This window comes from Rhinolophus sinicus, linkage group LG06 (assembly GCF_036562045.2).
Source record: "Rhinolophus sinicus isolate RSC01 linkage group LG06, ASM3656204v1, whole genome shotgun sequence".
NCBI lineage: Eukaryota > Metazoa > Chordata > Mammalia > Chiroptera > Rhinolophidae > Rhinolophus > Rhinolophus sinicus.
The window spans coordinates 11,142,046-11,167,786 of NC_133756.1; the positions used below are offsets into that span (position 1 = coordinate 11,142,046).

At 43.8% G+C, this 25,741-nt stretch overlaps 2 protein-coding genes across 3 annotated transcripts in view; both read right to left on the reverse strand.

Moving 5' to 3' along the window:
* The window catches only part of MTF1 (metal regulatory transcription factor 1), a 39,643-nt gene extending 21,881 nt beyond the window's left edge, over nucleotides 1-17,762 (reverse strand). For both annotated transcript variants that reach the window (XM_019726561.2, XM_019726560.2), the window contains exons 1-4: nucleotides 17,646-17,762; nucleotides 15,539-16,000; nucleotides 1,952-2,190; nucleotides 444-575 (exon numbers count right to left, since the gene is read on the reverse strand). In XM_019726561.2, coding sequence (XP_019582120.1) covers nucleotides 444-575; nucleotides 1,952-2,190; nucleotides 15,539-15,946 — 779 coding nt within the window. In that variant the 5' untranslated portion in view covers nucleotides 15,947-16,000; nucleotides 17,646-17,762. The remainder of the gene's footprint in view (nucleotides 1-443; nucleotides 576-1,951; nucleotides 2,191-15,538; nucleotides 16,001-17,645) is intronic.
* A 1,105-nt stretch (nucleotides 17,763-18,867) lies between these two features.
* INPP5B (inositol polyphosphate-5-phosphatase B) overlaps nucleotides 18,868-25,741 on the reverse strand; it is a 44,953-nt gene continuing 38,079 nt past the window's right edge. The window contains 7 exon segments of the mRNA XM_074334420.1: nucleotides 18,868-19,724; nucleotides 19,943-20,054; nucleotides 21,100-21,227; nucleotides 21,757-21,850; nucleotides 23,153-23,266; nucleotides 24,258-24,493; nucleotides 25,337-25,499. Coding sequence (XP_074190521.1) covers nucleotides 19,609-19,724; nucleotides 19,943-20,054; nucleotides 21,100-21,227; nucleotides 21,757-21,850; nucleotides 23,153-23,266; nucleotides 24,258-24,493; nucleotides 25,337-25,499 — 963 coding nt within the window. The 3' untranslated portion in view covers nucleotides 18,868-19,608.

Below are 25,741 nucleotides of genomic sequence, written 5' to 3' on the forward strand. Positions count from 1 at the left end.
CTTAGGTAGGTATCCTTTCCCCTGTGCTCAAAGCATTTCCCCTGTGCTCAAAGCACTCTGGGCATCTCAGTCGCAGATACTGTCTGTTTACTTGTGGGTTTTTTTCCCACCAGACTAAGTTGCTCAAGAGGAGAGCCTGTGTCTTAGCATTCCTCTAGCACAGATAAAAATATCTACCACATAAGTGAGTTTCAATAAATGATTCTTCAAAATAAAGCGGAAAACGAGTCAAAAAGCCATCGTCCACAGAGTGAGGACGCTCTCGGAATCCATACCTTCCCTCCAATCTGCAGTAGTTGGTGAAAGCTGTCCTAGCGAGAGCTAACACTGCCAAAGAACTGGGGAAGGGAATTTTCTTTCCATTTTGAAAAGTTTTAGAGTACATCAAGATAGCCAGCTGAAAGCTGGTCAGTGACAAATAGAAAACAGTAAGTAAGACCTACCGAAATGGCTTTTCTCCTGTATGGGTTCGAATGTGCTTCCTCAGATCACTGAGTGTGGTGAAGTACTTGCTGCAGCCTTCAGATTCACAGTTAAACGTTTTCCCTGTGTGAAGCCTCTGATGTGCTTTCAGCCTGTAAGACATCCCAGAGAAATTCCCTTTGTTATAACGTACTACAGAGCCTCCCTGTGTCAGCTTAAATAGGTTTCAGGATCAAGTAAGCGTAGGGCAAATAAAATCTTTTATGAGAGAAGAAAGTGATTTTATTTATGGCTAAATAAATACTGAAAACAGATCTAACAAAAAATAATATATATTGGAAATAAATTAATTCCATTGGAAGAATGGGCTTTGGGGAAGGGTGCCATGTATGATGGAGATGGGGGAAGAGGAAATAGAGCTAAATCCCTAACTTACATAGTGGGAAGTCAATATCCTAAAATGGAAAAATCAAGAAGGAGCAAAATAAGCCTAATACTTAAAAGCATGGAAGTAAATACAACAATATTAATATTAAGCTAAAAAAGTAGAAATCAGTTGCAAGTGAAGGGGGAGAAAAGAGGTACAACAAACCTTGTAAAACTACTCTGTAACATTGAGCATTTATAACTTTGTTAAAAATGATTTTAAAAGATGAACAAAGATCAAGTGCATAAAAATTCTATATCCATAATATATTAGTATCCAAAATTTCTTACTCCAAGAGAAGTACATAGCATAGTGGTAGTATGAGCGCGGCTCGAGCCAGTCCGCCAGGGACTCAAACCCTGGTCCCCCTTTTACTAGACGGGGGGCCTTGAGCCAGTTACAAAACCTCTTTGTGCTTGCACTTACTTGTCAGCTGCTGGGAGGACGAGCACGCAGAACAGTGCCCCGGAGGCAGTGAGTGCCTTTTAAGGGCTAGCTATTGTTACGTTTGTTATTTTATACCCAATGTTGAAGACAAATATGTCTCATACAAATGGTGGAAAAATAGCTACTGAGCGGACCACTCCCCATTTCTCAGGGTGAAAAGAAGTTCAAAGTGAGATAGGGAAGAAAATGACAGAAGCCTTAGTACCAAGATTCTGAGCCAAGAGGAGACAGTACTCTCTCTATGCCAAATACTAAAATCCCCAAGCCAGCATAGAAATACAAATCCAAACACAAATTACTATCACTTTTCAACCCACCCAATATAGGTCAAAATGTTTTTTATAGTTGTATTTAATCAGATCATTACCCTTTTTTCTTTTTTTTTAACGAGGGCACAGCTCACAGTGGCCCATGCGGGGATCGAACCAGCAACCTTGGTGTTATTAGCACCACGCTCTAACCAACCGAGCTAACTGGCCAGTCCCATATGTCAATCTTTAAGTAACAAGTTCCTCTAATGAATTTTAAACAGTTGAGCCTAGTTGTGCTCTTGGAAGCCCTGAAAGGGGACATGTGCATTGTGCGAGGAGTGCGCACTCTGCCGTCATGACAGTCAGGGTCAGAGGCAGCAGCACAGCGGGAGGAGAGGCTGACCTGTACAGCGTGTTGAACGCCTTCTCACAGCCCTGCACGTCGCACTCGAATGGCTTCTCCTTGGTGTGCACTCGCACGTGGATCCTGAGGCTGTAGGAGGTGAGGAAGGCCTTGCCGCAGCCCTCCTGGTTACACACAAACGTGTACTCTCCTCGGTGGGTCTTCTGGTGCGTGCGCAGGTTGCCTGCTGTGCTGTAGGTGCGGGGACAGCCCTCAAAGGTGCACTGGTACCGCTTGACCTGGCAGACAGACGACACCTCATCAACAGGACAGAAGAGCCGCCCAGGGCCTAACTCCCCCCAGAGCCGGCTCCCAGGAGATGTGAATGGAACATAAACACAGAAAACTACCTCTACCAACAAGTGGGGATATCTTCCCATTGATCAAATCACACCTGGACAACAAATGAGTAACGGAACAGATAAGCGTAAAGGTCAATATTCTTTTTTTTTTTTTTTTTAAGTTCAAAGTTTTAATCCGCATTTGAACAAGTGCTGGGAAAAGCAAACTTTGGCCATAGTAAGTAAGCCCTGCTGTTGTAGGCCACGAGGGGACCAGCTCGTGCCCCCGGGTACCCCGACTCGCTCCACACTTCCGAGCGGCACCTTCAGATCACGCTCTCGCACTCCGATTGCTCGGGAGATGAATATTCTAAGTGAACATAAGAAGGGTGTTTTTAGACTCTAGTATACATGTGTCCTCTAAAGGTGGGCATATACTGTTACAGTTACCTATATTGAAATAAAATTTTGACTTTGTTTTAAGGCTTGATTAAACATCCTGCCTATGGCACTATATCTTGACTAAAATGGACCAATGTTAAATCGTGTCTAAAACATACTGAAATTTATATACTCAGTCATAGGTATATACATATAGCTCAGTTATACACTACATAGTTTGCACTGAATATTTCCAAGTCTACACAATGAAAATAATGTTATCATGAATTTCTTGGAATATCTGGCAAAATGACATTTCTGAAACTGCCCGCCTCCTGGTTTCCTTTCACTGCCAAACTTCCTGAAGGGGTAGTTTTCACCTGTGCCTCCATTTCTCTCAACGCCAGGCATTCCTTACCACTTGGCAAGCTGCTTCCCTGTATGAAATTATTCTCTTGAACTTCCTGGTGGTCACACTGTTTCATCCTTCCCCACTTTCTTTCTTTTTTTAAAATTTTTATTGGGCAATATTGGGGAATATAGTGTTTTTTTCCAGGGCCCATCAGCTCCAAGTCGTTGTCCTTCAATCTAGTTGTGGAGGGCACAGCTCAGCTCCAAGTCCAGTCGCCGTTTTCAATCTTTAGTTGCAGGGGGCACAGCCCACCATCCCATGTGGGAATTAAACCAGCAGCCCTGTTGTTCAGAGCCCACGCTCTAACCAACTGAGCCACCCGGCTGCCCTCCTTCCCTACTTTCTTTCACTATTTGCAAAAATATCTCAGGGAGGATGCCTTGTCCTTCACCACATAGTAATTCCTTGGGGCTCTCTTTATCTTCCTTTAACCTCTAAATGGGGGTTTGTTCCAAAACTTAACTCTCACCTCCCAAACCTTCCCCATCTCTACACTGGCACAGGGGAAGCAGCATTAGACTTGGCTGGAGAAGACTGAATTCTGGCACTTACGCTCAAGACTTGGAGCAAGTCACTCGGCTTCTCTGAGTTTCAGGTTTTTTATTTCTAAAATGTGGATATTAATACCTGCCCTGACTGTCTCCCAGAGCTTCTGAGTAGAATAAGGTAAGACATTTGTGAAGATACTTTGCAAATTCTCTGATGCTCTATGTAGCAGGGTGCTAGTATTGTCTACTCTTCGGCTTTAGCAAACATCTTTACCCTTTGAACCTAACCTTTCTCCAAAGCCGCAGTCCCTATACCCAAATACACTAGTGTTACTCATTCAATAGTTACTGAACTTCTGTGTCCCAGGCAACACGCTCGATTCCACAGATAAAAAAAGTAATTAAACAAGACTAAAACCTCTGCTTCTGAGAAGTGCCAATTTGAAGGAGGCAGACATGCACAAATGATTACCTATTGTGCTGGGCCTGACAACAGATACATGACCAAGGTACTTGGGGAGCATGAAAAAGGGGAAACGTCATCCCTCTCAGAAAGACTGAAAATCAGTGAAGGCTCAGTGGCTGGGGTGCTCTCTGAACTGAGGGTGTTTTTTTGCTTGCCTATTTGTCTATTTTTTAAGGATAAACTTAAAAGGTGTTCTGCAGACAAAGTAGGAAGAAGGACATTATACACTAGCATAGTTTCCACTGAATATTTTCAGGTCTACAAAATGAAAATAATGTATCATGAATTTCTTGGAGTATCTGGCAAAATGACATTTCTGAAACTGCCAGCCTCTTGGTTTCCTTTCACTGACAAACTGCATGGAGAGATGAATAAGTGTGCTGGCCCAGTGAACCACACACACATTTACAGTATGTAAAAGACTGGAAGGAGAGCAATCTGGAAAAATAACCCCTTCCTTAGTTAAGCTGCGGAGTAGAGAAATAGGACAATGGAGAGCCATCAACAGGTTTTAACGAGACAGAACGCAATCAGACCTGTAGGGGTGATCTTTCTGGTAGCCTTGAGGACGATGTACTGGAAAGATAAGAGAGTAGAAGAAGGGATAGGATTAAGAGAAGTGGGACAACAATCCAGAGAGAGATGAAAAGAATGTGAACTAGGGGAAGCGATAGTGGACAACATGAGAGATGAATTCCAGAGAAATGCAAGGGGGAGAAATGACTGGCTATACTGACAACTGGATGCTGAGCTCAGAGTAGGAGAGGTCAGGGAGAGGCCAAGTCAAGAGCAACCCCCAAGATTATGGCCTGGATGACTAAACAGATGGTCACACCACCAATCAGGGGCTGGACGGAGGTGGGGGAGAGATGATGAGTTGGGTTTGAGGTGCTGCCTGGCAATGTCTAGTAGCCAGTCAGACATATAGGCTGGAAGCTAAAAAGAAAGTCTACAGCTGGCTTTCCCTGTGTATTAGAGCAGGCATAGGTTCCAGCCCCAGCTGCCACTTACTGGGTAACCTTGGGAAAATCACAGAAGTTCACCAAGCCTCACTTTCCTTATTTATAACATGGAGGAAATAAAAATCTATCTTTTTAGAGTTGTTGTAAGAATTAGGAATAATTTGTGTAAAGCATTTAAATACAGTGATTGGCATAGAGCAGGTACTGAATAAATAGCTCTTATAACAGCACAAAGACAGAGCCCTGAAAATCACCAATGTTTAAGGCACTGATAAAGGAAGAGAAGCCACTGATAGGTGAGTGGGAGAAAGGGTTGGGGAAATAGAGAAGCAAAGGAGAATAATGTCACAAAAGCCAAGAGAAAAAGGGTCTCTAGGAAACAGAGAACAATCAAAATGTTAAATGTCAGAGAAAACAAGGAAGATAAGAGCTGGGGAAACTACTGGATCCAGCAGCTGGAATTCACAGAAGACTTAGCAAGGCTAGTTTTAATGGCCTGCTGGGGTCAGAAGTCTGAGTGAAGATGACTCAATGAAAGGTGAAGTGGAGGGAGAGACTAGAGGTCGGGAGCAGCAGCAAAAGTGGACTTTTGAGTTGAGGAAGTGTGTTGACTCGGTTTTTGTTTTTTAAGTAGGATAGGTCTTGAACCTATTTGGGAGGAGACAGGTCCTGGAAGAAAGAGAAGCTGAGGATCAAGGGAGGAACATAAAGAAGAGAGGGATATTTAATAGCCTAGGTAGAGGGAAAAGCTTCAGGTAGGAAGAGAGACACTGCATTTCAGAGAACAGTTATGAGATAAGTATGGGAGTGGAGGATGTTTCTGTAATGAGCCAAACAGTACGTATTTTAGGCTTTGTGGGCCATGCAGTCTCTGTTACAACTATTCAACTCTGCTGCTGTATGTGAAAGTAGCCATAGACAATATACAAAAGGACAAGCAAGGCTGTGCTCCAAAAAACTATTTATGGACAATGAAATTTGAATTTCCTATCATTTTCATATATCATGAAATAGTGTTCTTCTTTTGATATTAAAAAAAATCATTAAAAAATGTAAAACCCATTCTACAAGAACAGGCATCTGGATGGGTCTGGCCCGTGGGGCTGGGGAAGGGAGGGGCCCTGACTCTTCCCTCTCCCCTCCCACTCCTCTCATCTACGCAACCCTCAGTATGATTTTGCACAAGTCTTTAGGCTCCTCAGGCAAGTGCTCTCTCACCTACACATTCCTGACCCTTCCCTCTGCCACACAGGACGTGCTGCAGAAACATCTGTTGAATTGAATCACTGACCCACTAGGCCAGGCATCCTCATGTTTCAGTGCGTAGTTTTGAAGCCATTCATTGCCAGATTTATTCTAAAACAGTGTTCTACACATGCCTTCACTCTGCTTGAATGAGAAAGTCCCAATTCCTTCGCCTGATATTCCAGGTCCTCTTCCGTCGTCTATCACGTGACTCGAGTACAACAGCAGGCTCTGTCTAGGCCTACGGGCAACAGCACACCCACCCCCTTCCCTAACTGCAACACTGAATTTCTACTTTGTGTCTCTGCTCTCTTCGTTCTCTCTACTGGGAATACCTGGTTCCTTTCTTCTCTGCTCCTCCGAGCCTCTGTGTCTTCAGTTCAAGCTACGCTACCTCTAAGGCCCTCCACAATCACTCGGTGTCTAAGGGACAGTGTCCTTCTCGGAATTCCAGTAAGACTTACCTATACCACTCACTGGACACCTAGCTTACATTGATAATCAGCCTTTCACGATACATCTGGATTTCTGCCAGATGGAGATTTCAAAATAATCACTGACCAGGAAGGAGAACCAGGACTGTGAATGCTGCAATACAGAAATCCGCCTGTCTCAACCACAGAGCTTACGACTACAGCAAATGGTAAGAGCAGAATTTCATTCTTAAGATGCTAGAGCAGTTGATAACTTTATAGGTAAGAGTGCAATCAATAATTAACTACCCCCCCCCATCTCCCTGCCCTGCCAATCCCTACTCCCATCCAGGGTTTTTACTTGGCCAATTCAAGCTCCCAACAAATGTTCTCAGAAACTCTTTCCTGACTGACTCCTACCCTCACCCCAAACTAGAATAGGTATTCTTATTACAGGTTATCATAGCTTCCTCTATTTCTTTCAAGCACATAATACCATTAATATTAAAAAGCTACACAATTAAACAATTTACATCATTATCTATTTAGTCGCTAGGCACAGCAGTGGCTGAAATGCAGGAGGCACTAAGTAAAGGTGTGTTGAGTTAGATAAATGAATGAGTGCTCTCCATTTGGACTACAGGTTCCATGAGATCAGAGACCACATCTGTCTGTCCACTGCCACCGCCTCAGGGACCAGCCTTGTGGAGAAGTGGCACTCGATTCATATTTGTTGAATGACTAAACAAATGAACACCATAAAAGCAGCAGGACTTAATGCTGAGGAAAGTACACAAAGCCTACAGGAACAGAGTTTCAAGGACGAGGATGAACTAGGTCAAATGCAGCAGAGATGACAGATAAAGCATTGCTCAGATTCAGCCGACTCACAAGGTCATAACTGCCCCAGCAAGACGAGCCTCATTGAGGAGTAGGATCAGAAGCCAGAATGGAATGGGCTGAGAAGTCAGGGAAAAGCAAGGAGATGGAGACAATGAATATAACTACTCTTTCAAGAAACTTGGCTGAGAAGAAAGATACACAAGAGAGCAAGTTGGGCGGGGACACAGACTAGGACGGTATTTGTATTTAAATATGGCAGAGACCGCTGACTGTCAAAGCAAATGCCTGCTCCCCATATATGCTGAAAAAAACGAATAATCTCTCACCGTACCTGGAGGGAGCAGTAAATGCAAGTCGCTATTCTTTCAGAATCATTTTTAAACAGCACCAAATTTCACAAAAAGGGAAAACTAAGCCTCCTCAAACTGGATTAGAACAGGAAGTTGCAAAAAACGTGTACGTTTTCATGGTTACATAGAAGAGGTATTGCCACATGCGGTACATTTAAATACAATTAAGGTTTTTCATGCATGCATGCATTCAAAAAAATATGTTTCAGGGATTATACTGTCCCAAGTGCTAGGAATACAGAGAAAATAGCCCCGGTGCTCAAGGAACTCAAAGTCAAGAGCAGAATCAAACGAACAAACTGACAAAAACAATATGGTATGAGAATATGGATGTCAGAACATAGAGAAATATAGCGAACAAGCATCTGACTTACCCTTGGGGATGACTAAGGAAAGCTTCTCGAAGGAGGTGATATCCAAGCTGAATTTAAACAACTTAAGGGGGGGTGACACATGATTAATTTGCCTATTAGAGGACCTACAACATGACCAGAATGTCACTGAAGATTCCATTGGATAATAAAACATGTTTCTCCAAAAGAGTGTAAGAACTGCATCATTTTAATTTTCCTACATGGTCTCAAAACAGCTGTCAGTCACGAAGCTCAGGACCTGAGAGAGCACAGGTGAGGCTCGCTGAGGACGGGGACAAGGATGGGAGTAACCGGCAGGAAGCATGAGCTTTCAGAGAACTGATGTCGATCTGCAAAGTGTTCTGAGAATAGAGAAATATTTAACAAAGATGATTGCCCTGTTAAGTCAACAGAATCCGAAAAGGAAAGGTGAACGAGATAAGCAAAAATGAGAAAATGAAACCCTGGAACTCCAGGAGATACAAGCTTAAAAAAATTCAGAAAAGAAAAAAAGGCTGGGTTTCTGATGGAGAAAAAAGAAATGTGTCTGAGAGAACTGGACCCTACACACGTCAACAGCCCCACACTGAGGAACGGGAGTCTCTGATTCTGAGCACCTAGCGTATGAACATTCTTACAAATAAATGACAGGCTTGGACAACGAGGCTGTAGGGGCTGCCCTTCCCCCCCATTACTGGAGACTTCCCTTCCCTCTCCCCAGTACTGACTCTGTTCCTCTGCAGACACTGATCTTATTTCTTCTACTCCATAAAGTGCAACCACAGAGCTTGAAGTAGAAGAGCTCTGAACTGCCTTCCTCTCTGCACCAGGCCTGCCCCTGCTCACCACTAGAGCTGAATTCATACAGCTGTTCCCACCCCTCACCCCCGACCCTTACAGAACTACAGCCACTGCTGCTCCTCCTTTCTTAGCCTTTTCCACAGCTAACAGGTCTCAGGGTCTGATTCTCCCCTGCCTTTGCCTTATGATAGGAAAGCATAGGCTTTGGCATTCAGAAAGTCCTCAGTTCAACTCTGAGGTCTATTACTTTTAACTGCATGTTTCTACAGCCTCGGTGTTTTCATCGGTAAAATGAGGGTTAACAGTACCTACATTATAAGATTGCTATGAAAATTCAATACAAAACGATATTAAAGCCCCTGACACCATGACTAGTACGTAGCAGACACTCAACAGAAGCTAACTACCTCCCCCTTTCATCACTGCCACTGCCTGCATAAAAGAAGTCCTCATTCTTTAGCTGTAAGAGCCTCAGCTTTACCTGGTGCCCCAAATGCCCACAATGGAAGTAACTTTCAGTGGCTTGGTGCTAAGGAAGTCAAAATGAGCCAAGTATGAGAGCAGAAGATGACCTGTGGCAAGGGCTGGTGTTCGCAGAACCCCTGCAGTAGGACTACAAACCTGTTCTTATTTTAAAACATGGTTATAAATGGTGGTTCCCATTCCATAGTGGTATTAACATGACAGTTCAGCTAGTTAAAAATATCGGGACTGCTGCAGGCTGTCCTAGAACACACCAATTTATAACCTTGTTTTACGGAGAAAATGTTTTCCTAAGAGTTGCTAACAAAGACCATTGTAAACTCTTCTTAAACTAGAGATTCTCTCCATACCTCCTTTGAGAACCGTGTGGGCCTACGAGAAAGTACATGAGCATTCACTGAACCACCACGATGCATCAGACACTATGCTAAATGCTTCAGGCATATACCATTGTATATTTATATATGAATAAATCTCATCTAATCTTCACAAAATGCAATGGGATATTTTTACTTCAACAAAAGTGGAAACAGAGCAGCTTGCCCCAAAGCACACAGCATATACCAAAACAAAGATGGAAGCTAGGTCTAAATTACCCCTTTGCAAATCACAGGAGAAACAAGTTTTAGAACAAGTTTGGTTTAAATAAGAGAAAGATGTAAAAATACAGGTTCTAACTCCAATGCTTTTCAACAGCAAAATTTTAGCCCTACCCAATACGTACAGCTGAGACGAAATGTAAAGCTGAGACCTGCTATCCCTGGAGCACCACGCTGGAAAACCAACGTATACACACCAGCACCCGTGTCCCTCTTTCAGGCCAGCAGCCTCGGTGATGGAAATGCTGATGACTGTGGACAGGTTGGCAGCACGCATGCAGGGATAGTGCTAGAAGAGCTTCCTCTACGGGGAAGCGGAAAACGCCTCCTGCCCCGGATTCCTACAGAACTTCGCACATACAGCCTCTAGCAGTCTCCCTACTGGATTCCAAGTGCTGAGGGCAGAATTTCTTTCCTTTCCTGATATTTGACAAAAGTAGATATTCAGTAAGAGCTTGTGGAAAGAATGAATGGATCCATAACACTAGAATTTCCAGCAAAAACAATCTCAGTCCTAGTTCTGAAAAGCAATTCTGTGGGCGTTCAGAAGGGAACCAGTAAAGAAATGGCACCGATGCAACAAAGTTTGGGAAACCACGGAAGGCATGAACCAACAACAGGAAACACAGCTTCTTAGAAACCTGGAGTAGAAAGACATTAAAGGAGCAACTCTTACGAATGCTGATCTTGAGCAGAACGACAGTATATTTGATTGGAAATGTTTCAAAGCTACCAAATCAACAGGTAGGCAGTAGTAAAACAGCAAGTCTGAGAATAAGATGCGTGAAATCAGAGTCAGAATGACCAGTGGCCCCGTGGAAGGAAAAGCTAATATCTGTAGCAAGGTTCTGGTTGGTTTATTTTTGCACAAGGCAAGCATAAAGGAAAAACCTGAAGTACTGTCATGCCCCACTTAACCATGGGATCCATTCTGAGAAATGCATCATTAGGCGATTTCTTCACTGGCGAACATCATAGAGTGCACTTACACAGACCTAGATGGTACAGCCCACTACACACCTAGGGAGATGGTCTGAACTACTGTCCTAGGCTACAAGCCGGACACAAGATTACACCAGCACAAGAGAAAATGATGCAATCAAGAGGCGTGGTAAACATGAGATGAGGCTGCCCTGGAACGCAGTGGCATTGTGTTTTACAGCAAACATTTTCTCTTAGTAGAAATAGTACTCTCTAAAAAGTATACTATAGTAAATACTTAAACCAGTAACGTGGTCATTTATTATCATGAACAAGTATGTACTGTACATAATGACATGTGCTGTACTTCTCTACGACTGGCAGCGCAGGTGTGTTTACACCAGCAGCACCACACACACGTGAGTGATGCCTGGCACTAGGACATTACCATGGCTACGACATCACTAGGCAATCGTTTTTCAGCTCCATTATCATCTTATGGAACCACTGTCAGTGATAGGTCCGTCCTGAGGGAAACGTCGTTATGCGGTGCATGACTGTAATAGGTAAGCCAACTACACACTACAGAAAACAATGGAACAATCAGGGTAAACAGGAAAATCAGGCTAAAACATGACTCAGAAAATAAGCTGCTTAGGAAGCCAAGAAGACTAACTAGTTTTCAAATGATTTGATTTCTTAAGAGTAAGACCTGGGCATGGAGATGGAGAAAAAGACCAAGTTTTAAAAAATTTGAGGGGCGGGGGGACAAAGAAATCATAAAGTGTTACCATTCATAAACACTGGACTCTTCAGGCCAATTAAATGGATTTAAATGCCAAAAAAATAAAAGCAAAAGCTAAGTAAAATGGTGCTGTAGGAAGGCAAGTCTCCTGAATGCCTAGTCATCTGGCAAGATTTTCAAAGACTAAAAGCCACTGCTGCTTCTCTCCCAATCCCCAACCAACCCCACACCTATTGATTTCAAAAATAGTTACTAGCATCTTCCATGTCAGTCTCATGGATAGAATGGAAAAATGTGGCGGGAGGAAAAGCACAGTGAGCTAAATCCACAGTAGACTAAACAAAGTGCTCACAGCACCCTTGACCTTGTCCTACTCAACACGATTACCAGTGATGTGCAGACGTATGTGAATGGCAAACCAGGTTTGCAAGTAGTATGAAGTGGGAAAGTGACAGCTAATATCACTGATTGCATAATCATTCCCTCCCTACTATCTCTTCTGCCTAGATCAGCATTCCCCAAAATGAGTTCCACAAAACACTGACCCTGGAAATGAAACTGAAAATTGGTTTCCCAAATTCAAAACATTTAGAAGATTCTGCATTTCCTTCCTGCTCAGTTATTAGCACAGCAAGAGCTCTAATAAATCCTGCAATAAACCAACCTCTGTCTTGACTTGGTATTTCCCAAACATTTGCTCTTGAAACACTTTCAATAGTAATCATTAACTGAAGATGGCCTAAAGTTTAGGCCCTAAACTATATTCAAATTTTCTATGCTAAAAAGTGATTCAATCCCCTTGAGTTACTACTGTCTGATCACTCTTCTTCCTCTACCATATTAAAAAAAAAACACAAAAAAAAACCAACTTGACATTTCCTGCCTCCTGCTTCCTCACCACCCACTCACTTCATCACTTGAAATCTGGCTTCAGCCCGCAGTGCTCTACGGAAAGTCTTCTCCTGAGGTGATCAACTGCACAGACAGCAGAACTAATGGCTTCTCTTGAGCCCTCAATCCCTCCACAGGGTCACAAAGGAAAGTTCACACCTCTTGAAACACTCTTCCCTCAGCTTCCACAACACTGCCTTCCACACATTTCCTTAACTATGCGATCTTCTTCGCTTCCTCTTTCCCTTTCGAACCCTTTAGTTCTCAGAGCAACCCTTACTTCTCCTTTGAGTAAATTGCCCACAGTTTGAACTACTGCCCCTTCGTGGATCCACAATTCTACCCTGTTTCCCCGAAAATAAGACCTAGCCAGACCATCAGCTCTAATGCGTCTTTTGGAGCAAAAATTCATAAAAGACCCGGTATTATATTATATTGTATAAGACCCGATCTTATATTATAGTAAAATAAGACCGGGTCTTACATTAATTTTTGCTCCAAAAGACGCATTAGAGCTGATGGTCCGGCTAGGTCTTATTTTCGGGGAAATACGGTAATGCCAAGCCATTTCCTCAACTTTAGATTCTCATTTCCAATGGGCTTCTCAATTTGTTCACTTTACTTTTCTTCAAAGACTATGCATTCAATGTATTCCAACCTAACTCATCAATTTCCCCACCAAACTCTCTGTCTTATCTGCTTGATTCCTCTTATGGAATCGCCATTCCCAGAGGGTGTAGGGGGCAGCAGAATCAGCAGCTTTCTCCTCAGCATGCGCACAGCACCATGAATATGCCTCTGTTAAAGTACCTATCCCAGTTGACTCTAACCACTTAACTCGCTACCTAGACATGAAGCTCCGTCAATCGTCTGTGTGGCCCCTACAGAGACACAGAAGCAACTCAACACACTTGGAAAAATGAATGAACCCTTTGAATCATACTCAACTCACGGCTCATTCTTCACACTCTAATAACATACCAAGTTCTCTCATACTTCAGCAGAAGCTCTGGAGTATAAGCTCTGGAGGCCACCATCCTTCATCAGACTCAAATGGAACCCCAAGCCAAAACTCCAACTATCTCCTACATTGGGCGATCAAGCTACCATTTGCTACCAGAGCAATCTTTCTAAAATGCTACTCGAACCACATAACTCCCTGGCTCAGGCACCTTCAGTGGTTTACCACTATTTCCAGAATACAGTCCAAACCCCTTAGCATCCTATCACTACTTTCCCTGTCTGGATCTCTGCTTACTCCCGATGTTCTAGTCCAGGGGTAGAAAACCCCACAGCCAGGGGGCCAAATTTAGCCCACTGCCTGTTTTGTAAATGAAGTTTTATTGGAACATAGCCAGTTGGTATTTTGGGCCACATAATTCTTTTGCTGTAGGGTGCTGTCCTGTGCACTATAGAATGTTTAACAGGATTTTTAGCCTCTGCCTACTAAATTCCAGTAGAGCTTCCCCCGTGTGACAACCAAAAGTGTCTCCAGACATTGTCAAATGTCTCCTGAGGACAAAACTGCTGCAGTTAAGAACCACCATTCTGGAGGTTTTTAAGTACAACAGCTAACAGTATGATGTCGCTGCTAATAAAACAGACTGTGTAGTAATAGTAGCACAGTGTCCAAGAGAGAAGACTCACATAGTATTCAGTGCTAGTTGACTTAACACTTGTGAGATTGTGCTCAATTACAAATTTTAAGAGGAATTTGGAAAACCGGAATTCATACAATCAAGGCTGACCAAGCTGATAAGAAACTAGGGGAAAATGTCATAAGAGGGATGTTTAAGTTAATGGAGATATTTAGCCTGTACAGGTGAAGATGGGGAGAAACTCATGATCTTCTAAATATCTGATGGGTTGTCCTGCCAGAGGAAAGTTGACCTTGCTGTTCACCAGAAAGGCAGAACTACAAAGAGTGGGCAGCAGCTGCAAAAAAGCAGATTTTGGTTCTATACAATTAAAAGCTTTCTAACAATCAGAGCTGGCCAACAGATCTACTAAATTGAGCTATGAAACACTGTGCTCTCGTCATTCTAGAAGTGTTCAAGCAGAGACCAGATGGACTGATGTCAGAGATGCCATCAAAATTCCTGCATGGGGTGGGAGGTAGGACAAGACGATCTCCCCAGAGTTCCCTCCAGCTCTGAGATCCTGAGGCTAGCAAAGGAAAAGCCATATGTCATGAATAAAATGCCCCCGTTTCAAGACCTTAATTATAGCAAAAGTGAAAAATATTTTGCCAATTTACCCTGTTTGCTAACACCTTATATTTACCTAGTCCTTGACATTGCAACTACCAGTGATCTATTTTTCCTAATTGACTTGTAATCAGTTCCTGAATAATGTATACCACTACCTTTAAATCACATCTATTGTTTTGTTAATAATCACCACTAGTACAATTTGTACAAAGTTTTATAGTTTTCAAAGCACTGTGACATGCATTACCTTACTTACATTAGCTAAATATAAGCATGAAAACTTATTTTAGATAACCTGCTCAGTTAGTATCTCTTGCCCGAATTTTTTATGAAAAAAAGCTAGCCTTTATTATTCATTAACCATTCATTAATAAAGCATATTCCAACAAATACTCATCTCCAAAACATTTATACACAATCTAGAGGTAAGCCAAATCTAGTTACTTCAGCATCAGAAATATGGACTTACCTCAGTAAAATTTATATTTTATTTATGATTTGGGGAGGAAATTGTGAATAATTATTATTTAGTTGTCCCAAATTTCAATGTAGTCTTACAAACCAAAAGTTCCAGAAAGCAGTCACAACAAAACGTGAAGCAAATGTATTATTGACAAGCAAAGCCCCTGTAGCTCCTAATTCCAGCAACTTCTTTACTCCCCAGATAAAATTGCCAATAAGAGTTGTTCGTTTAAGGACTTTCCCCAAAGCCAAGCTGAGCCCTCACCCACTGCTTTACTTACTTCTTTACGTTTTGTTTCTGGACATTCCGACTGCAGAGTGAGGGTTGCACCTTCGATATTTCTTGGCATGGGCGTGGAACCAGGGTTTATTGTTAAATGAATCTGATCTGGTGAAATAATGTGTTGCACATAACCCTGGGACATTGCTTCATGATCTATTAGATGAAAGCCCTCTTCACCCCCTACTAGAAAAGGCAAGTGTTCTCCGCACTGTCCATCATCATCTTCATCCTCCAAAGTGCCAGGGTCCTGCTCAATAAGAACAGTTGTCCTATCATAAACAGTTCCAGATGAGGAAGGCACCAGTCCGTTTTTATCCACAAACCTGAGCATCTTGTCATCGGGGGTCAGCTCATCTTCCTCTGCCTCAAAGTAGATGACGTTGTTGTCTGGACTGTGTTCCCCCATGGTTCAATTGTGCTCAACTCAATTGTGAGAAATGGAAAGGTAATGATGACCTGTCTGCAAGAGAACAAAGCCAGAGTTAGAGCCATACCACAGGACCTGGGAACCTGTCCTCAGCTACCACAGGGATCTTTTTTCCTCTCATTTCAAGAGTTAAGTCAAAGTACCTGAAAAATCATCTTCCATGGAAATACTTTTTTTTAAAGTTTTACTTTGAAACCATCAAGTCATTTAAAAAGCAATGCCTTTTTAAAAAAATTGAAGTAATAAGTAGCAGTTCACAAGACCTTCCAAATGTGCCTTACTGCCAAACAATTTGAAGGTTGGTCAAAATACCTCAAGAGGATAAAGGGGCAAACTGCTTCAAGTCTGAGTGGCTATAAATCTTAAAAGTAAGGATACCCCACTCAAATATCCCCCAAATCAGAACATGAGGCAGTGCAATGTAGGGGAGCAAAGCTTTGGGGGCAGGATCACCTACCTGCAAATTCCAGCTTTGCCACTTACTACTTGGGGAACTTTTCTGTGCCTCCTTTTTCTTATGAGTAAGGTGGGACTGGTAATTCCTGTTCTCTCAAAGTTGTTAAGTGGAGTAAGAGATAATGTATACTGAAGCACAATGTCTGACAACAGTGATTTCATTCCCTCCTTCAAAGAACAGATGTGTCAGCCGCTGGGTAGAAAGTGTGATCCCTAATCAGGCATAGCTAATGAAAATCACGTTATCTATTTATCTCCTAAGACGTTCCACTAGAAGCCACATTTGTATAGTGTGCTCTGGGCAGTGAGGAAATGATGAGTCTTATTTTATTTCTAATGCCCCAAGCACAGTACACTGACACTAGGAGTTTAGGAGATGTCAGCTAAATTAATGAAAGGCCTGCAGATACACTTTCTTGGGAAGATATACTCTCTTGGGAAGATATGCTTACTTGGGAAAAATACCAAATTTGAAGCTTTCCTGCTGTGGAATAGTGATTCTACCTTTATCTGCAAACACACAGGTTCTACAAATATGAGTTTGGCAGGCAGAACACAAAATTTAAAAATAACCACCTCATCACCTTTAGTTTTCAGTCTGGCTTTGCACTTTATCTTTCTTTTCTGCTCTGGATTAGAAAGTGAACCTTTACGTAGTGGGGCGGCTCGACAGAAAGATAGTTACCAGAGACAGGCCAAGGGATCAGATCCGGCAGGAACCGGCCCGACCCCTTGCTCTGGCTTACGCAACCCGGTAGATGCACATTTCTCTGCATCTGAGAGGAGAGAGAACTGAGAGGAGAGAGAAGAGCAACGCTGGCCCCACTGGGCTGCCCAGGCACCACTGGCGGCAACGCGGAGACCAACTGTCCGGAACAAACAAGACCAGGAGGTTTGAGCATGGCAAACGAGGAGTACACACAGAGCACCCTGAGAGGAGACTGGGAAAAGCAACCTGTGTGGGATAGCTCCCAGCCCCGGCGACAAGGAAAAATCCGGACAGGTTTGGGGGCTCCCAGCCAGGCGAAGAGGGGCAGGGTCCGGGTCTCCATGGAAACAGGGGAGGGGGGCTAGATACCCATCCCCATGGAAACGGAGGAGGGGTGGGGTCCCTATGGTGACCGGACTGGGGTCTCTACTGGGAAATGCTTCAGGAGGGAGCCTAAGTCCCGCGCTCCCCGGAAAGTCCCCGGCCCCGGCCGCGTCTAGTTTCGCCTTTTACCTCCGCGGCTCCCGGCAACGGCGGCAGCGGCAGCTTCTCCCCTCCCCAGCGGCACCATGATTGCCCCCACCTTCCACGAACGTCACTTCCGCTTCCGCTTTCCGGAGGAAGGAGGAGATACCGGTTCCGCCTCTCCCTGGCGCTTCTGGTTGGTTAAGGCGGTGTGGGGGCTGAGCTCGAGCCTCCAATTGGCGAGTGGGAGGGGCGGGGCACCGCGAACGTCACCCGGCCGTGAGTCCGTCCAGCGCGGGGAAGTGCACGCCGCGTTCTTCCCCTTCAGGGATACGGGGTGTCACTCCCAAGACTGTACGAATGGAAAGGAGCTCAAATCCGTGCTACTCCACAGTAGCCTCAGTCCGGCTTGCGCTGGCCGTCCTCGCCATGGCAAGCACAACGGCAACGGGAAGGACCCCAGTTAGGTATCCGAATTCGGCTGGGACCCGCATGGGGAGCCTAGAAGGTTGTGACGTTCCCGCATTTCTCCCTCTGTGGTCTCAGCTTCCCCTCATCACCCATCAAAGTTAATTAACACGGCCAAGAGGGTCTAAGAAAGGAAGATTGGACCCGACTGGCAGAACGAGGGAGTATTTCTGTCCCAGCCAGAGCATACCGACGTCTCTTCTTACCCAACCCCGGCGCCCCATGAGCTCTTGTAAGACTCCCAACTCCCCGCCCCTCACACTACCCTTGCTGTCAGTCCCAACTTTTTGCCCCCCCGCAGAGAATTGGCGGCTCCCACCGGGATCTGCCGGGGTAGTCAACGCCACCTACTGGCTATTCCCTTTAACCGTTCACCTCGTTATTCTACTGGCCCGTATCTAAATCACCTTCTACTGGCCCGTAATCTAAATCACCTTCTTTCAAGTAGTGGTGTTCCAGAGCCCAAGAAGCTATTTTGCTTGTGTCTTCGTTATGCTCCTGTCTTTTCTAAATCCTTGGAAGATCTAGCTGTTAGAACTCCCCAGTAGCCACTGCGTGTTTTTACCCTAAGCTACTTCTCTGGAGTATTCACTGCAACAGCTCCCAGAGATTAGATCGGGGGTCAGGGGGTTCAGGCCATGCCTGTACCATCTCTTGCTTGACAAATGGAAATAGTGACTGTACCCACCAGAAGCCAAGCAAATATTTCTTTGGCCCCTGACTAGCTGCCCCAATGCTTAAGCCACAAAGGTCCAGCTGCAGAGAGCTGCCATCACTTAAGAGATAAAAACATACAAATAACCACTGTTAAAAATACATTTATCATTAAAATATATTACACATATAAGAGAGGGGATGCATCATATACAGTTTGCCCAGAAAAATCCCACTTGTTTCACCAGAACACCAAATTTCTTCAGTATTTTCATTTTCAAGCCACTGAATTGCCGTCAGAGGCTGAGTGACCAGCCCCAGAGTTTTTGAGCCACATCTGAGTAGGCAAGGGGGTAAGGCTTCCATATACATATACATATATCCTCAGACGGAGTGCTGGAAGCATCTGGGATGGCTGTGGCCTGTATATCCAAGCAGCTTCCACTTGTGTTCTTGCTGTCCAACTCATTCTCCCTTCAAAACTCCAGTTTGTTCAAATATCTGATCATGGGGAGCTCTGCCCAGGCTACAGGGAAGGCACTGACTATGCACTGGAGGTAGGCAAAGTGAGCACAAGTGCAGTTACTTATACATTTTTAAAATTTAAAAAAAAAATAGAGCTCTATCTGTGTTAAATAACTAAAGTTGAACATCTGAATGTCAGTTTTATTGTGGTGGATTCTCCCCGCCCCCACCCCATGTCCTCACAACTCACAGCACTGAGCACTGAGTGTGAGCCATGGTGGGGAAGGACGACCTGGGCTCGGGAAATAGGCAGTTGCCATTCTTGCTCCCAAGTGGCCTCACATCCTCTTAAGGTCACTCTTGAACTGAAACAGGTGGGACTGGTAATTGACTGCCTCAGGTAAAATAGAAGAGACAGACAGGCTCAGGGTGAGTTGCAGAGGAACTGGTGAATAAATTCTTGAGCCTTCTTCTTCTCTACCATTTCAAGCTTTTGGTGACCAGCTGGGTTTCGAAGCAGTAAGCTGCCAAATATGCTAGCTGCATGAAAAACACAGAAAACAAACAATTCAGCAAAAGAATGTACTACTTATTCTTGTGTTGTTAGGAGTGGGAGAGGGGCCCAGAAGCAAATTTTCTGCTTTAAAAAAACTATTTGAGGGCTTGAGATTTAAGTTTTACTACGGTGGACTTGGGACCTTCCTCAATGATATTTTTCTCATAATGCGTCTCTTGGCAACAGACATTTGGTTGCTTACCTAGAATATTCTCATCCAAATGATTTTTTGCTGAATTTCTCAGCAGTTCTTGCAAAAATGCCATCAAGTAGTGGAAAACATTTTTGTGGAATGTGGGGAGAGTAGAAATGACCTGAAAGAGAGAAAACTGGGATTTATCTTTTCATTCATTCATTTATTTGTCAAGTGCTTGCTATATTCCAGCAACTGAGTACATGATCCAAGTACATCAATAAGACTATGCACAGAAGACCTTGATCATTTACCACTTGGCACAAGTGCCAGGAGAGAAGCACAGATCAAGTGCTACATGAATTTAGATGTCAAACTTCTATGTGCTCTCCAAAGACTTAAGGGAATAGAGGAATTTTAGTTGGGTCTTGAATATAAGACAAAATTGGACTTATAGAGGTAAGGACTAGGCATTTAGGGCAAAAGAAAGTGTGAAGGAAACAGTGAGGTAAGGAGAAAGAACACATTTAAGAAGTCATTTTTGGCAGAAGCACAACTGTTTGAACAGGCACTAGGCCTGGAAGGCATCAGGCTAGAATTCAATGAGTACTCCAGCTATCTGCATATCAAAATCAGTTGGGAAGCTTGTACAAAATATATTCCAAAAGAGATTTCAATTCAGTGGATGTGGGCTGAGGCTCTAGGACCTGTATTATTAGCAGGCTTTCTAGATTATTCTGCTAAGGTCTGTTATATATGTGAGCAACTAGAGTAGATCATAAAAAGTCTTGAATATTTAAGACAATCAATGGCAACAGAGAGCCAATTATGGTTTTTGACCAACAGTACCATGACAGCTTTACAACACAATCTAATGGCAGTATGCAAAACAAATCAGCAGAGGGAGAGGCCGAATGCAGAGTTTTGAACCAAGGTAAGTGGAATAAGAATGAAGAAAAAAAGATGGGTGACAGATCAAGGGGACTGGGTATGTGGGAGGTAAAGACTGCAGGAGTCAGAAATGACTCAGGTTTCTGGGTTGAGTCACTGCAATTGAGGGTGACGCCATTAAAAGAAAAAAAGGACATGAGAAGAACAGGTTTGGGAAGAGACGGAACTACGTTTCTAAGACACTTCATTTGAGGGGCTGCGATCACTGTCCCCACAGGCTCCATGAAGCCTGGGGCTGCAACATGTGTCCGCTGATGCTCAATGCTTCCCCTCACCTGTTTACTTGCTGTGTAGTTGCCAGAACACTCCAAGCAGTTATGGTAGGCACTATAACAGATGACGGGCTCTGGCAGGCTTTCCAGGAAAAGCAGCAAGGCTTCGGCTACGGAATGATTGCTAATGGCTTTTGGCCCATCATTAAGGAACAGGTAGGTGATGCTGCTGCCCATGGTTAGGAAAAGGCCCAGGAGCGAGCACATGCCAGAAGTGCTGCCCGCCCAGTCAGGCTTTCTGCTCAGAGCTAGGACGCCAGCCTGACACCTTGAAGGGGCCAAGCTGTTTGTCAGCTTAGCTGGGCCCTCCTGAGTTCCCGCTATATTGGCTGCTTAAAGTTGTAAAGTCTTCTCTAGGTAAACTTTAAGAAGAACATGATAGCTGAGGACACAGTATCTGATTTGAGCCTTAAAATACCGGCGGTTCCAAAAATGTGTAAACACATGACATGTATTCATCTTTTGTTATTGGTATATATTGAGTATTGCAATTTTAATACAGCTCTTTCCTTTCTTAAAATGTGTATACATTGTTTTGGAACCCTCTATATTCTTTCCTTTCTCTCGCCTCTCATACTCTCTCCCTCTCTCTCTCTCTCTCTCTCTCTCTCTCTCTCTCTCTCTCTCTCTCTCTCACACGCACACACATCTGAAGGATACGGCGATTACTGAGGGTATCGATCATTCCAGTATCCAAACAGTCCCTGATATGCTCAAATTCCATCCTTAGGCCTGGCTGCTGAAACAGATCTTCCTGCAAAAGAGAAAAAAGTCATAAAATAATTATATTCTTAGAAAATCAGCAATGCAGAGAACAAAAAGCAGCAGTGTAATGAGGCCTCTGCATACCCTGCTAGACAATCTGATTTTGGCTAATGAGTAATAATTCATCTGCAGGCCTTCCCAGGCACGCTCCCACAACAGGTCTTCAGAGTGATAAGACATCTATTATGAAACTATGGGTAGGGAGTACCACACACAATAAGATTCAATATAAGGCAAGACTCAAAAGCAGCTATGTTTCCTGCGGTGTTATAGAGGGATTAACCAGAAAAAGGAAAACCTGAAGAAATTATATCATTTATAAGACGGAGAAAACTGAAAGGCACCTTAGTGCTTTGTGAAAACAGGATTATGACAATAAAGGTATTTCCGGTAGTCCCAGAGTACTTTATATTCATTTAGTAAAATGACTTAATTCCATATAACTGTGTTAATAATAACAGTATTATGTGTATTGCTCAAAAGCTATACTTAGAAGGAACTCTACAGAGAAGGCAGAAGAGCACAGTACTTAAGAATGTGACTTCTATAGTCAGACCCCCTGAGTTCAAACTTCAATCCTTCCCACTTAATCAGCTCTGGGATCTTGATCAAGTTATTTAACCTATCTGGGCATCTGTTTCCTCATCTGAGAGCTACTGTGAGAACTAAATGAGGCGATGCTATAAAACACTTAGAATGGTGTGTGAATTTTAACACTCAATAAATGTGAGGGGGAAAAAGTGAAAAGAGAATATCACCAGAATGTATGTTGCTTCATCTCCCTGGAACGTATATAAATGAGTCAGTGAAACTGGCCAATCTGATCTCATGAAGCTTGCCCAAGTCACTACAGAACTCAGATCTCCTGACTCATGGCTCGGGAATTACATCTGGTCCCCTGCCTCTGGCTGGCTTGTCAAGTTAGCCCCTCCCATTCTCAGAAGCTGAGGAAAGTTCCTCAAAAGGATAGCCGGCTGACATCCTGAGAAGTCTCCAGATGGCTTTCTACCTGAGGAACCCCGGAGGCCAAGGAAGGGGACGCACTGTGCTGGGAAGGCCATCCTGTGCAAGGCTGCTTCCCTTGGGGGTAATCAAGCACTGTATGTAAAATCAGGGTCCCATAGGGACCTATTTATGAACCTACTTATCCCTCATTGACTCCCTGGGGGAAGAACAGTGTTCCACAGGTGCCCTGGGGTAAAAGGCTCTTACGTCAAATGTTCCTGAGGCTGATGCTCTTTCTCAAGGCAGCCTGGTCTCAATCACGTCTGACTGCTTTACCACCACCCACCTGTTGGACAGCATTTCGGTACAGATAATCAACCATAATCCAGAGCTCTTTAGGGATTTCCAGGGGGTTCTCCAAATGGCTCCCATCATCTTCAATCAATAGTGGCATCAGAGTCTGAAAAGAAATAAAAAGCATGACAAGAAGCCCCACCAGTGGAACTTGTGCCAGGCTGGCTTCAGGAGAACATGTGATATGGTGACAGCAAGGGAAGGGAAGCATTTCAATGCCCCTAAGCAAAACATTCCACAGTCAAATAAAATTGGGTGGCACAAAGTACAAAGATGATTTTTTAGAACTGGGAGTGGGTTATGGGAAGAAGTTCTAATGAACCAGGTGAAACAGAAAAAACTCCTGCCTATAGCATTTCACTGTCAGAATGAGAGAGAGAGTGTGGTCGGGCGAAAACAGAGTCCAAAAACCAGAGTGCAAGGTCCAGGTCAATGTTAACTTGCCATGTGACCAAGCCACTCTCCTATGGGGCCCCTGTTTTCATCTATACAATGGCGACGATGGGGTTCAAGAGCACCTACGTTTAAAAATGCACTGAGGGGGAAACATGCATATTACCATGAATCTGCTTCAAACTGGCTTCCTTGTGTTAGAATTGTCTCCCTAGGAGCCTTTTAGATCTCAGAAAATTTAGTTTGGAATAATAAACTACCAAGTGATGATCAAAACAACAACAAAAAAGGAATAATATCATGGGCCAGGGAACCGTCATTATCTTAGTACCCAGGGCTGAGTCTCTCTAATGTACTACGTATGAAAGACTGAAAAACAGCCACAACATTTTGCAGCTTTTCCATCAACTGGAATCTGGGCTGGCTTCACATTTGCCACCATCTGATTGCAATGGCACAAACAGGCAAGACAGCAGAAGAGCCACACTGGAAACTCACAGTCACAAGAGGCAGTAACTCATTGTTTTAAACCACTACAATTTTGGGGGGTTTGTCTCACAGCAGTCTAGCTGATACAGTAAGCCAGCTCTAGGGAGGCTGAAGAATTCTCAGGTCCCTGGGAAGGCAGGCATAGGAATATCTTGTTTGGCTGGCTTGGCTGCTGCTATACACTTCTACATACTTCCTTGTGGCACGTAACTCACCAGCTCTCTAACAGTTTCAAGCGACAGGTCCGAGATTGGCTCCCTCATGTAGCACAATGTATGAATGGGAGTTCCGAAGCAGCTGGGCAGGTAGTTCCCAGACACTGACAAAAAGTAATCCTTTCCCCTGTCCAAGTGCAAAACCAGAATGTCCTCAATTTTGTCTTCACCTGAGTTGAGCTTTGTAGCCGTGGTCTTATTTACAAATAGCTCCAATTCAATATCCATGGCAGCATCTGAAGAAAAATTTTAAAAGCAGTGTTGGCTGGTGGGAGGCCCAGAGGAAAAGGGGAAAGAAGGTCGGAGGGAAGAGGGTCAGGCATAAAGGGTTAGAGAAAGAAAAGAAGAGGTATCAGCCCACCAACAAGTATTTAAGTGCTCAGCATTCAGGAGACACTGTGAACAAGGAGTTTACCGTCCAAGTGGGAACATGAAAACAACAAACAAAAATGGGAATAGGCAACTGCTGTGAAATCCAAGTTCTGAGTAGCACAGCTCAAGCTAGAAATTATTAATACAATAAAAAGGCATGGATCAAAGAGCTTGCCCTGAGCCAGGTCAGATGAAGACACTTGATCCCGTAGAAAATATAATGCAAGTATCAGCCTGTAAATTGTCCGCAAATCAGGCGTAATCCCTCTGCCATGTAGCACAACGCGAGTACAAAGGAGAAGTTAAGGGAAAGACATGGATGGCGCATTCCAGGGCCAGGTGTAACTTCTGGATTACTACCCCATTATCTTTCCCCACAAGAGCAGATACTTGGGGAGTTGATTATGGTGAAGCAGACAGTGAACATGATGCTTTTAGCAGCATCACTTGCTGCACGGCAAGCTTATGTTTTCCTTTTCTGTGAAATTAGGGAACAAATACACGACTGAGAATGCTTTTGAAACCGAATTCATGCTTCTCACTCTTTTATATTTGATTTATGGATGGTTCATCCACAGGGCTTTTAAAAAGTTTCAAACAGACAATAAAACACTGAGAAACAAAAAGCTTATTTTAGGAAAATGAGCAAAGACAGGGTAGAGTATTCCCCAAACCAGTAACCAGGAACCTGGGAACAGAAGCCTCACCTGGCAGGAGGAACCCTTTGCTGGGGTTGGCGTTCAGCCACTGCTTACAGTAAGACACTTCATCAGGCTTGTTGATGAATTCGAACTGACAGGGCACTTGTCCGTTATGAATTGTAAAGGATTCGACTCGCAACTGCATGTATTTCACATTCTGAAAATAAAACTGGGAACAAGCCCGGGACCAGTCAGACCAGTGCCCTCTTCCCAGCAACCTGCCCAGACAGCCCAACTGGGCAATCCTTGCCCCTTCTGGAAAGAAAATGAAGGACCACCGCTTTCAAATCACATTTGTGCTCTAAGTATTGACCTGGGAGGCCACAGCTACCACTGTCAAGACCAGCTGTCTGTGTTTAACCCACAAACGCCACAAAGAACTCATACTGTTTTATAAATAAATGTCCTGAA